The sequence below is a fragment of the Desmodus rotundus genome, unplaced genomic scaffold, assembly GCF_022682495.2.
Source record: "Desmodus rotundus isolate HL8 unplaced genomic scaffold, HLdesRot8A.1 manual_scaffold_177, whole genome shotgun sequence".
Taxonomy (NCBI): domain Eukaryota; kingdom Metazoa; phylum Chordata; class Mammalia; order Chiroptera; family Phyllostomidae; genus Desmodus; species Desmodus rotundus.
In genome coordinates, this window is record NW_026527233.1 from 22,661 (window position 1) to 36,260 (window position 13,600).

At 45.2% G+C, this 13,600-nt stretch overlaps 1 protein-coding gene across 2 annotated transcripts in view; it reads left to right on the forward strand.

Annotated features, from left to right (window-relative positions):
* The window catches only part of MTOR (mechanistic target of rapamycin kinase), a 108,841-nt gene that overhangs the window by 22,537 nt on the left and 72,704 nt on the right, over positions 1–13,600 (forward strand). For both annotated transcript variants that reach the window (XM_024554227.3, XM_045190519.2), the window contains exons 19-24: positions 584–834; positions 8,136–8,222; positions 10,572–10,739; positions 11,212–11,324; positions 11,635–11,797; positions 12,882–12,974. In XM_024554227.3, the coding sequence (XP_024409995.2) occupies positions 584–834; positions 8,136–8,222; positions 10,572–10,739; positions 11,212–11,324; positions 11,635–11,797; positions 12,882–12,974 (875 nt within the window). The remainder of the gene's footprint in view (positions 1–583; positions 835–8,135; positions 8,223–10,571; positions 10,740–11,211; positions 11,325–11,634; positions 11,798–12,881; positions 12,975–13,600) is intronic.

Consider the following 13,600-nt stretch of genomic DNA (forward strand, 5'->3'; position numbering starts at 1 on the left):
TTATAGATGGTTTCAGCTACAGAGATGTGAACTATAATAGTGAGAAGCTAAGTTAAACATAGCTGTTTTAAGAAAACCCATCATGTACTGTTTTAGGCTTTAGTGGTTTAGGTAATAGGAGAGCCAAAAACTGTTTAGTCCTTGATGCCGAAAGCGTATTCATTGGTTCCTAACACATCCTGTGTGTCCAACAGCATTGAAAAACAGCAGGGAGAAAGATGTGAATACTGATGCCTATCAGGAGGGCCCTTTCCCCCCTCACTTGAAGACATGCTTATTGATTTTTAGAGAAAGGGGAAGGGAGAGAAATAAGGAGGGAGGGAAACATTGATGTGAGAGAGAAACATCAATCAGTTGCCTCTTTTATGCGCTCTGACCAGGACTGAACCCACAACCCAGGCATGTGCCCTGACCAGGAATAGAACCTGTGACTTCTCAGGCTACTGGACAGTGCTCTACCAACTGAGCCAAACCAGCCGGGGCAGGAGGTTTCCTTTTTTTTGTTGTTAAGCAAACCACGCTCTGCCTAAAGTCAGAGTCATGTCACGTGTGGCTCACGATTCTCACTGTCGTTCTGCCGTAGCTGACTACAGCACCAGTGAGATGCTGGTCAACATGGGGAACCTGCCTCTGGACGAGTTCTACCCCGCCGTGTCCATGGTGGCCCTGATGCGGATCTTCCGAGACCAGTCCCTGTCTCACCACCACACCATGGTTGTCCAGGCCATCACCTTCATCTTCAAGTCCCTGGGGCTCAAGTGTGTGCAGTTCCTGCCCCAGGTGATGCCCACATTCCTCAACGTCATTCGGGTCTGTGATGGGGCCATCCGGGAAGTAAGTAGCCAAGACCTCAACCCTCACTCCTCTCCTCTCTAAGCCACACCTGCATGAAGGGTCCGTCTGCACTTCAGCTTCCTAATCACTCTACTGGCTGTTGGACCTGATGCCTCTCCTCTCCTTAACTTCCGGCACCTAAGTGGGCGGGTTTAATCAGGCAGCCCAGTTTCCCAAGTTTCCCCTCAAAACGGCTACAAGGTGAATGTCTGTGGGGAAGGACAGCATTGTCATTCTCAGTCATCCAGAGTCCACATGGCATAAACAGTTGCCTGGTGGGACACCCACGAGTGGGTGGGTGTCTGGCTGCTGCTCTGTGGTTAGACTTACCAGTATCTTTAGTGAAAATACTACAGAGGTGAAGTTGCCTGCTGTTCACTGTATCTCATGTTAGTTTGTCCCATTATTGTTGACCCGAAATTTGAGCACGTGGTTAGTTGGTATCTGTCAGATCTCCCCATTGTATGGTTACGTTTTTTCCTTAGTCATTAAGCGATCCGTGGGGGGATTCTTTGAGACTCCGTGCCTGTCCTATTCCGCATCTGCCTTTTACCCGGTGGGTTCAGCATCCATCGACGGTCCTTGCCTCAATCAGTTACCATGCTGGTTGCAAAATTAGGAATTTCTAGTTCTATTATTTTTTTCTACTTCTAATAGCTGGTGTTTTTCGATAAAGAGGAATTTTCCCCTTTCTTTCCCTCTTTTTCTCTCTTGCTCTTTTTCCCCCCCTAAACCACAGAACTTGCAAAGTGATTCTGTGATTCCTATACCTATACCACTGCCGACAGCAGACTTACTTTATAAAGTTCAAGGGGGCTCCGCAGCTCCTGCTGTTCTTAGAATACCTTACGCAAGGGTGAATAGTGAGAGTACTGTGCTGTAAAGATACTTGAGTTAATTATTCTTCCTTCTGTGAAGATACTCAAGTTTGATGTGCATGTGGAGGAGGTAGTATCTTTTTAGAAAGTACATTTTCTAACTTTGGGCCTAGAGTATAAAAGTACTATTCATTTTTATGTAATCAACTCCACTGAAGTCTGAATAATCCTAAAGTTTACCTGTAAATTTCCTCAGTTTTTCACTCTAGATAATCATGTAATCTGAAAAAAGAAGAAAATAGTTTTGGGGTTTTTTGTTTTAATCTGTGAACCAGTTATTTTTCTTACTGCATTTCTAGGACCTACAGTGTTGGTTTGGCTTGGTGACAGTGGAAATTTTTCATCTTAATCCTGATTTTAATGGGACTGCTGTTAAGATTTCACCACTAGGTATAATGTTTGCTGTAGATTTTTGGCAGATAGCTCTTAAAGTTTATCAATATTCTCTCATGGTCTTAATTTGCTGAAGAGCTTTTATCATGAGTGAGTATTGGAGTTAGCAAATGCCTTTTATTTATCTGTTATAATAATTATATGAGTTTTCTCTTTCAATGTGTTAGTATGTTGAATTACATAGATACGTGTTCTAATAATTGAAACATTTTTGAACTCTTGTGTTAAAACTATCTAGGATATGATTTTTTAATACATTGATTTTATATCCGGTATTTATTTTATACTTTTTACATCTATGTTGCTTAGTGGAATTGAGCTGTAATTTTTTAAAAGATTTTATTAATTTATTTTTAGAGAGCAGGGGACAGAGGGAGAAAGAGAGGGAGAGAAACATAGATGGAGAACCATTGATCGGTTGCCTCCCACACGCCCCCAACCGGGGACCTGGCCTGCAGCCCCGGCAAGTGCCCTGACCAGGGATGAACCGGCGACCTTTCGGTTCTCAGGTGGCACTCAGTCCACTGAGCCACCCCAGCCAGGGCTGTAATTTTTTTTTTTTAACTCTAAGTTCAAAAATCTTTAATTTTTTAGTTTCTTTTTGAGAAAGTTTTGGTCATATTGTTCTAAGAAATTATTTTATCTAAACAGTAAAAATCTGTTGGCATGAATTTGTTCACACTATTCTTTTATATTTTAATTTCTTGCTAGAGATTTGTCAATATTTTTCTTTTTCAAAGAACTTGCTTTTGTTGATCTTCTCTCATATCTTTGCTTTTTTTTCATAATAATTTTCCTCCTATTTTCTTTTTTTAGCTTCTAAAAAAATTTTATGTTGTCAGTCTTCTTGTCTAACGTAACCTGTTAAAGCTGTAAATTTTATTCCAAGTGTAATTTAGCTTCATTCAAAACTTTTTAAAACTTTATTGAGTTGAAATTTACACCATAAAATCTTGTTAAGTGTAAATTGAGTAATTCGTAGTATATTTACAGAGTTTTGTAATCATCACGACAATCTAATTTCAGAAACTTTCCGTCACCCCAGAAAGAAACCTCCTGCCCATCCGCAGTCACTTTCCACTCTCCCCCAACCCTTGGTCACCATGTCCCCACTTTCTGTCTCTGGAGACCTGCCTTTTGGGCATTTCACAGAGTCGAAATCCTGTGTGTGTGTGTGTGTGTGTGTGTGTGTGTGTGTGTCTGTCTGTCTGTCTGTCTAGCGTCTTTCACCTAACAGAATACTTTTAAGGCTCCCTCATATCGTGTTATATGTCAGTAGTTCATTCTTTTTTTATTGCTGAATCATAATGGAGCATTTTCCTTACTGTTCAGAAATAAATATTTTCTAACGTTTGTTATGATTTCTTCTTTCACCGTTGAAAGAGTGGGTGTTTTAATTTGCAGACTCAAGAATTTTTAATTTCTTTTGTGGTACCTTTCTGTCTTTATGGCACTGGGTTTATGATTCTTTGACGTTCACTGAAACTGCCCTAGTGGTCTGACAGTGCTCGGTCAGTTCTGAACAGCGCTCCCTCTGTGCTCACGGGCAGTGCGGACTGGCTGATGTCACGCACGGGCTTCTCCCTTTGGCATTAGATTGCTGCTTACTGTGTTCAGATCGGTTGTGTCCTTAACTTTTTGTTTGCCTAATCTATCAATTTCTGAGAGAAGTGAAGTAAAAATCTCCCTTTACAATAGTGGATTTGTTAATTTCTCATATTTTGTCAATTCTCTTTTACATATTTTGAATTACATTATTAGGTGCATAAAAATCTTAAGTCATCCTATCTTCCTGGCAAACTCCATCTTTTATCGTTTTGCAGTGACTCTTTTTATCTTTAATACCTTATTTTGCCTAATACTAATATTGCTACACCAGCCCTTTTTTCGGACGGTATATGTCTTATCCTTATATTTTTCACTGTCTTGTGACTTTTGTTTGAGAGTGGTCTGTAATGTACTTAATAATATAGCTGGGTTGTTGTTTTAACCCATGTTGAAAATCTTTGTGTTCTAATCAGCGCGTCCAGTCTGATCACGTTTACCGTCATTGCTGATCTACGCGCCAAAGGCGCTACATCCACCATCCGCTTAGTGCTTTACTTCTGCCTGCTTTTTCTGCTCATTTTCTTTTCTGTCCTTTTTTGGCTTGAGCTTTCATTTCCTTATCTTTTGCCCGATGCTTGTTGGCTACTTTTAATTTATTAAACATTTTGTAATGGAATATTTCATTCATAAAAGTAGACAACTTATATTAAGTTCTCATACTCATCAATAGTTATTAGCATTTTATCAATTTGGTTTCATGTAATTTTCACAGCCCCTACACACACACACACTTTTCTGGTGTATTTTAAAGGAAATTTCAGATACTATATTATTTCACCAGTAAATACTTTTTCCCCATATAACTAAAGTATGACACCCATAAAATTAACATAATTCTTTAATATCATTTAAGATCAGTCCTTCTTCAGGTGTTCTTGTTCGTCTTAAAAATTTCGTTTTACATTTTGTTTATTCAAATCAGTTCGAATAGGGTCTATACATGGTAGTTGGTTTACCTTGTACATGTCCAGTTCTCTCTCTTTTTTTTCTCATTTTCCTCCAGTTTTTTTTCATGTCATGTATTTGTGGAAGAAACCAGGTCATTTGTCCTATAGAATTTTCATTCTGGATTTGGCTGACTGTATCTTCAAGGTGTCTTTCAACTGCTTGTAGACGGGTTAGATTAGAGGCTTGACCAGATTCAAGTTCCAGTCCATATTTTTCGTCTTTGTCTCTCAGAGACACATTCCCTACATTTATTTTGTGTTAATTCTTCAGCTCTGTTGTTTTTACCTGTCATTAAATTTTTTAAAAAATATTTTCTTGATTATGCTAATACAGTTGTCCCAATTTTTTCCCTCTTTGCCTCCCTCTACCCAGCACCCCCAACTCCTTCAGGCAATCCCCCCACCACTGTTCATGTCCATGGGTCATGTGCGTAAGTTCTTTGGCTGCTCCATTTCCTGTACTGTGCTTTATGTCCCCATGGCTGTTCTGTAACTACCTATTTGTACTTCTTAATCCCCTTACCTCTTCACCCATCCCCTACACCCTTCTCCCCCCTGGCCCCTGGCAACCATCAAAACACTGTCTGTATCCATGATTCTGTCTCTCTTCTTGTTTGTCTAGTTTGTTTTTTAGATTCAGTTATTGATAAATATGTATTTATAGCCATTTTACTGTTCATATTTTTGATCTTCCTTTTCTTAGATAAGTCCCTTTAACATTTCATATAATAATGGTTTGGTGATGATAAACTCCTTTAGTTTTTTTCTTGTCTGGGAAGCTCTTTATCTACCCTTAGATTCTAAGTGATAGCTTTTCTGGGTAGAGCAATCTTGGCTGTAGGTCCCTGCTTTTCATGACTTTGAATATTTCTTGTCAGTCCCTTCTAGCCTGCAAAGTTCCTTTTGAGAAATCAGCTGACAGTCTTATGGTAACGCCCCTGTAGGTAACTAACTGCTTTTCTCTTGCTGCTTTTAAGATTCTGTCTTTATGTTTAACATTTGGCATTTTAATTATGAGGTGTCTTGGAGTGGGCCTCTTTGTACCCATCTCTTTTGGGACTCTCTGTGCTTCTTGGACTTGCATGTCTATTTCCTTCACCAAAGTAGGTCTATCTTCTTTTTGATAATTCTTCAGCTACTTAGTTTTGACCTGTCATTGAATTTTTAGTTTTAACCACATTTTTTTTAATTTCTAAAATTATCCTATGTTCTTTCAAATATGCCTAGTATCTTTTGGTAGTATCCTATTTCTTATTCACTGTTTTTATTCTCACTTATTTCTTTAAGCATTTTTAAACAGGTTTGTTTATTTTCCATCTGGTAGTTCTAATATATAGAAAACCCTTGACGCATTTAATTCTATTGTTTATTATCTGTGCCAAGTCACACTGATTCGGCCCAGGGGTTGTATAGTTCTGGACGCGTGCGTCATATCATCTGGACTTTCCTTGGAGCGATACTGGAAAATCTGCTCCGGGTTTACATTCGCTTCTGCTGGGTGATCCAGGAGAACTTTTAAGTTAACTTATTGGCTTAGAGTTTCTCAGGCCACACAGATGGTTAAAATAACCCCCTAAACCCACGTGAAAGTGGCCTGAAATCACAAACTTGTAGGGAAGACACTTTTTTCTACCTGGACCTCACACCAAAACTGACAGATTTCTTCGTTTCCTTTGCCACTGGACCAACTGGGGTGGGGCACGGTGGGGTGGAAGCAGGGATTCCCCGTTCCTCTTCATGGGTAGCCCTGTGAAGGTCTGGGTTTATGTCACAAGGTTCAGTTCTGATAGCATAGTAACAACATTTGTTATCTTTTATGCATTACTTTTAGCCTTTTCATAGCAAGGGATTTGGGAGGAGGTCTAACCCACTGTATCTTAGGAACAAAACCATGTGTTCTGGGAGAACACTCATGTTCGGGGGGAAGAAAACAACTTGTGGGGGAACCTGAGGGAGAAGAGAAGAGGTGGTTGCCGGGCCCCTCACCTGCAAGTGAGGCACTTGCCTGTCTGCTTGCTGTGCTGTCTGCGTTGTCACCTGCCCACTTACACTTCACAGCAAATGACAGCCAGGGTCAGGAGGCTTTGTCCTTCCGTGTCACGGCTGTCCCTGCCCACACTGCCACCCCACTGAAGAATCGTTACAGAGCCGCACGTCCCTTGATTTCTGTAGTATACTTTATAGGGACCATTTCACAGAAGCTGTCAGCAGCGAGTCTGTGAGGAGGGGCCAGGAGATAGGTAGGGACAGCTCTGTGTAGCAAGTCCACCCTGTGCCATGCAGAGACCAGGTCCGACCACCTTAGAAGGCACTGGTGCCCCATCGTGAGAGTTAGTCCGGGCTCGCTGTGAGCCCAGTCCTGCAGGGCCTGCTGGTCTCACCGCTTCCGGCATGTGTTCTGTTACTGCCTGTTTGAAACACTTACTGCGCTTGTTACTCACTGTTTGAAACACTTTTTATTTATTCCAAATTTAGCCCAGTTTCAAAATGTGAATAAGAGCAAAAATGAGCATGTTCATCGCTAAATTATTCTTGTTAATGGAGTGAAGCTAAGGCATAGAGAACGTAAAAATCTTTTGGGGAGGGCATTTAAAATGTGATTTGCTACCTAATACATGTAGCACTCTCAGAAGATCATAACCAAATAAATACTACACCCTGAAGACCTCTTTAACCTGGAAAGTACTTGGGGTTTCCCTTCCCCAAGCCCTCCTTATTCCCAACTTTATTTAGTGGATGGCATCTCTCCTTACAATTGCAAGGAGTAACAACCTAATAGAATTTCCTTATCCCATCCCCTCCCCGATTTGCTCGCTATATTGATTCATAATTTCTTAGAGACAGTTATGTAATTAAGACCTAATTAATTAATTACTACAAATGAACTACAGTGCCCATAATTGTTAGCTGTATTTATTTTAGAAAGTAAGCAGTAGTGAATTAGGGCTGAATAAACAAAAGGTGCATTTACAGTTGATTAAAATTTCATGTTCATTTTCAAGTCTGGTGACTCCAGAAATCCTTCAATGATGGCTGATGTTCATGGAGCACTTAGCGGTATTCGTATCCCTGTTCTAGTGCTTTCCAGGTGTTACCCCACTTAACTCTTGCAACAAGCCTTTGAGACGAACACTGTTATGTTCGCAATGAAGAGGCTGGGCGCAGAGGGGAAAGGAAGCTCACAGAGCTGGTCGGTGCTGGAGTGGCTCCCAGTAGCCGTCTGGCACCACAGCCCCGCCCTGCGGTGGCTGGCTTGCCTGGTGTGTGACGCCATTGGCCGTCATTTCCACCCCCCGCCCCGCGCCCATCACTACCAAGGGGCTGGAGTCTGATTCTCTGAAGCTTATCCTCAGTAGGAGGAGTGATGCGGAAATGGATCCCACGGTTGTCTTCATTCACTGCCACGGACTGAGGGTGAACCTGGGGATTCTGGGTCCCGCCTGGGGCCAACTTGCTGACCTCTTCCCCGTTTCAGTTTCTGTTCCAGCAGCTGGGAATGTTGGTGTCCTTTGTGAAGAGCCACATCAGACCTTACATGGACGAAATTGTCACCCTCATGAGAGTGAGTAGAAGCTAGTGCTTTGGCCTGTCCCTCACTGTGTGGGTCGGGGGTAACAGGCTTGGATAACACGGGCGTTTTCTCATGGGTGGAGCTCTCGGCACAAGGATAAAGTGGAGGAAGGTGTCCTGCTAGGTTATGAAAGGGAGTGGGGGAGTGGGGGAGCGGGGGCTGTTGGCTGCAGGTATCTCTTGCAGGTACAAGAGAACAGGTGTGAAGTCTGAGGAGGAACCCGAGGTAGTTGTTCTGCCAGAAATAGGCTCCTGAGTTCTTTGCCTCACACAGAACAAAGCCATTTCACTTTAACATCCCAGTGGTGCTCCACTGTTCCCACAAAAGCCCAGGACGCTGGGGCCCTGAGAGCCCTGGGCTTGGGTCTCCCAACGCTCTTGAATACGGTGGACTCCCGCCAGGCACTGAGAAGCACAGGTGCCGCCTCGGACTGCGGTGGCATTTGAGGAACGGCTCCCGTCCCAGGTTTGATCTGACGGCAGTGGCGATTTTCTGTTCGGGGGAGGCCTGCATCCTGCTGTTCTGTGTAATTTAAATGTCTCTGTCGGGAAGGTTGCTCTGCAGAGATGGCTGTGTCCTCACGGAACTGGAAGACAGTTCTTCCAGTGGTTTCGGCCCTTCTCCACCAGACCTTTGTAGTTAGCGTGGAAGCAGCAGCAGGACTAAAATCAAAGCGGCTGGTCTCAGCTGAAAAACTCCTGCGTGTATGAATAATTCAAGCTGCTCTGTTTCCTGCCTCCTGCCGCAGAGGGCCTCCAAACAGAACAAGGAAGCCTTAGGCAGAATGCAGAGGGGCCTGGTGCTGGGGGCCAGGCAGGGGGGAGCGGTGTGCTTGTGGTTTGAAGCTGAAGTGATCTGTGACTTATTCCCCAAAAAAGGCTAACGACCAAAACATCGGGGTGTGAGGCAGGGAGCCTCACACCTGCAAAACACGGCTTTCATTTCTTCTGAGATAGAGGAGGTGCAACGGGGCTCCTGTTCCGGCTGTCAGTCCTGGGCTTTAATGAGCTCCCTCGAGCCCAGGAGGAGAGCAGCCTTTGTGAGCAGTGATCCGGCGGCGTCCCCGGGCGGGCTGCCGGCGTCTTTGAGGTAGAAGAGACCCCGTAGGGGCCAACGGTAGTGCAGTGGGGAGAAGGGGGGCTCTCCCTAAAGAAGGCAGAGTGCAGTTCGCGTGCACGAACATCGGAAAAACTGCGGAGGCCATGAAATCTGTGGTGTTTCTTTGAGAAAAATTCTTCAGAGAAAAATAGCTTTTTCAGAAAGCAAGAAGGTCTTACCAGCATCTTTTGGGTGGTTTTCACTTTCTGAACTCTTACACTTTAAAAAAATGTAAAGAGGAGAATCCTTATGCTTCTCTAACACCTTTCCCCTGAGGAGTTATCCTTTGTTTTGGTTGGTTTCCACTCTGAGTTATCGGGGGCCTGTGGGTGTGAATAGGCATGTGTTGCCCTCGTTGGAGTTTCTGTCAGCAGTAAACCTTCTACTCTGGAGGTTCTACAGAAGGCAGGAGGCAACTGCCTTTCTTATTGACTTGCAATGACAGCTTTCCCTGGAGTCAGAGGCTCGGACCAGTTTGCCTTGCAGTGCCGAGGCAGGATCTGTGGCCAAACAACCAGGTTTTTGTTTTCGTAAGTTATGTAGAATGTAATTATACGGGTATAGAAAGTGCTCGTCTGTGGCACTACCCAGGCCTGAAAATGATATGGGACAGTTGTCAGATGATAACTAGCAAAGCGTAAACTCAGAAAGATCGGGAACCTTGTTCACAGTGGAGTCGGCCTCTGGGAGAGACCAGGTGCCACCCAAAGTAAAGCATCTGCCCTGGATGACGTCAGCGCTCCAGGTGACGTAGACTTAGTCGTTCGTCCGTCCTGTAAAGGTGGCGTTGAGTGGCTGAGTATGCCAGGTGCTCTGCTAGGTTCTGGGGAGGCAGAGATGGGTCAAAGGGGTTCTTGCCCTTAACTCGCTTACGGTCTAGTAGAGGAAGGGTTGCAAAGAAAACTGAATATTCCGGGCGGTAGAAAAGAGGAGGGCAGAGGGACCCAAAGTGGCTCGTGGAAACAGGAAAGCCTTCAGAGAAGAAGTGAGATCTGAGCCAGGTCTAGAAGAATAGAGCTTAGCCGAGCAAGAGGTGGGATTCTACGCAAAGAGCAGTGGGGCCAAAGCACAGAGCAGCGGAGTGGCCTTGTGCATTCAGAGAAACGCAGTTTTCCTTTGGTCACTGTCGCTGGGGCAGACCGTGCTCACTACATTTGTGCTCCTTTCGGCCATCTGAGTTCCCTGGTTCATACTTTGGCAGAGGGGAACCTGGCTTTGCTCCTGTCTCTTCCCTCTTTACAGGAATTCTGGGTCATGAACACCTCAATCCAGAGCACAATCATTCTTCTCATTGAGCAAATCGTGGTCGCTCTTGGAGGTGAATTTAAGCTCTACCTGCCCCAGCTGATCCCGCACATGCTACGGGTCTTCATGCATGACAACAGCCCAGGCCGCATCGTCTCCATCAAGGTCAGTAGCCAGGGCATCTTCTAGAGAGATTCCCAGCATCCCTGAAGGTCAGCTAAGAGACGAGACCCTGTTCTGAGTGACAGGGTGGTGCTTAACCACAAGACTGAGTCCAAAGAGTGTAACACCTGCTGCGCACAGCTCACAGTCTGCAGAACGTTTACAGTCCTCCCGGAGTATCCTTTTGTTTTGGTAAATGTTCTCGGTACATGTTTTATCCCAGACTAGATTTCTCTATTGTGTAGCAACAGGTTCCTTACCAATTGAAATAAGCTCACAGAAAGCAAAGTATATGTAAGCAAAATAAATGAAGGGAGAAGATGCTACCAAAAGAATGTAGTTCAAAGCCACTTAATAAAGGCTTTTCGGAGTCCCCCCAGAAGTTCAGTGAATTACCCAGTGCACCGCCCCCCACGTACTTCGATGCTGACGCCGCTGCCCTTGTCTGTTGCCGCGCTCTCGCTCCCTTCTGCAGTTGCTGGCTGCCATCCAGCTCTTTGGCGCCAACCTGGACGACTACCTGCATTTGTTGCTGCCCCCCATCGTGAAGCTGTTTGATGCCCCCGAAGTTCCACTGCCATCTCGAAAGTAAGCACCTGCCCTTTGGGAGGAACAGTCATCAAGCTTTTAATGTTTTGTTGAAAATGTCCTTTTGTGTAAGTTCCCAGGCCGTCTTTTTGTCGTTATATCAATGCCCATTATTTAGTGTAGAAATGTCCCAGGTTTATGGAAATCTTAACTGTCCCCACCCCTCTGGAATATATGTTGGGTCCCTGTCACCCAAAGTACCTGAGAAGCCCTCCCTTCCCGTTTGGTGCTGACTGTGAAGGTGACCCTCAACCCCTTCTTCCTTCGGGACTGTATGTGAGCGATTGCTGTACCTTAGCGATTGTCGTAGGGCGGCTCTGGAGACGGTCGACCGCCTGACGGAATCCCTGGATTTCACGGACTACGCCTCCCGGATCATTCACCCAATCGTTCGAACCCTGGACCAGAGCCCAGAGCTGCGTCCCACAGCCATGGACACGCTGTCTTCCCTTGTCTTTCAGCTGGGGAAGAAGGTAAGGCAGCCCAAACAGGCACGCTTGTCTGCCTGCCCTTGGGAAGAGGACTGTGTGAACTTCCCCATTTGTTAGCCTGTTGGCCTCATACCTCTCTCAGAAAACTAGGCATTATTGGCCCCCTTTTCCTTCATTTATTATATTTAGCAAGTATTTATTGAGCCCCCTGTGTGGGTTAAGTGCTGCCGTGCGGACGACATAGCAAACAGAATGATGTCCTTGTTCTCACAGAGCTTGCATTCCAATGAAGCACAGCTAATAAGCACAGTGTGTCTCAGAGTGATGGTGGGAGTGGGAGAGATGCTGTTTATTCAGAGCAGACAGGGAAGACCTCTGATAGTGGGCCTTGGAGCAGAGACTTAAATAAAGTAAAGGCCCAATCCCAGAGAGCTGGACGCAGGCAGAAGGACTAGCAAATGCAAGGGTGGGAGACGCAGCGTGCTTGGAGGGTTCAAGGAACAGCAGGAGAGCAGCATGACGTCAGAGGAGGGAGGGGGACAGTGCTTGGAAAACGTTCGAGATAAGGCAAGGTGAGGTGGGGCGTGGAAACTAGGCATGGTGGGCCAGTGGTTCTCGAAATGCCACCCCAGATGAGCGGTGCCCTGATCCGCATAGCTTGGATCGTGTTAGAAATGCACATCCCCAGCCTTCCGCCCAGACCACCCTTACCCCACGCCACCCCCGGGTGACGCTGATGCCATTTGCACATCACTGTTGTGGCCATTGTAAGTGCTTTGGCTTTTACTCTGAGCCACGACGAGGAGTGTTTGGAAGATTTTGAGCACAGGATGACTGTGATGTGACTGGATATTTTTAAATGATTACTGTCAATGCCATGTGGAAGAACAGACTGGGCCAAGAGTGGAGGCAGAGGGGCTGTTAAAAGGCTGTTGCAGTGACCCAGGTGGCAGATGATGGGGATGGATTTATAGCAGGAGGGGTAGAAAGCGATTCTTCTGAATACCACGGGGCTAGCCCCGAGCCCAGAAGAAATGGCTCTAATGTAGTGTAATGTAATGTAATGTTTTCTCTTCTTCCCACTCTCCAAAGTAACAATTTCTCATCTCCTTCCTCACCTTCACAGTACCAGATTTTCATTCCAATGGTGAATAAAGTTCTGGTGCGACACCGAATCAACCATCAGCGCTATGACGTCCTGATCTGCAGAATTGTCAAGGTGAACTGCCCTTTGTTTTTGTGTCCAGGTCTCCCGTTGTCCTTCCTCTTAGTGCTCTTGTCCCCTTAGCTGTGGGAGTATGTCTGCCTTTTCACTTCTCAGCTAGGGGTTGGCACACCTCTTCTATAAGGACAGGACATTTCTTTCTGTCGCAACCACTCAGTTCTGCCACTGTGGCCTGAAAGCAGCCATATGCACACGTAGACAAGTGAGCCTGGTGACATACCAGTGATATTTTATTTGTGGACACCAAAATAGGATGCTCTGGTGTTTTTCATGTGTTACAAAATATGACTCTTGTTTTGGTTTTTTTAAACCATTCAAATATGTCACAATCCTTCTCGGGCCACACAAGCACAGCCATGGGCTCTTGGCTGCCTCACCCTCATCACTTCATCGTCGCTCACAGTTGCTTCCTCTCAGCCGGTCCCGTGCTCACACTCTTGTCAGTGCTTGTCAGTGGCCAAGAGTGGCCAACAGACTGGTCTGCAGGAATGCAGCCTCACTTTGTCCACGCACAGAGCCATTCCTACTTAAATCCTGGCTCTTCTGGAAGGTGTGAACCTCCCAAGGCTCGAGGATGTTTCCTAAACTGGGAGCACCTCGTGGAGTTGCAGGTTTCGTCT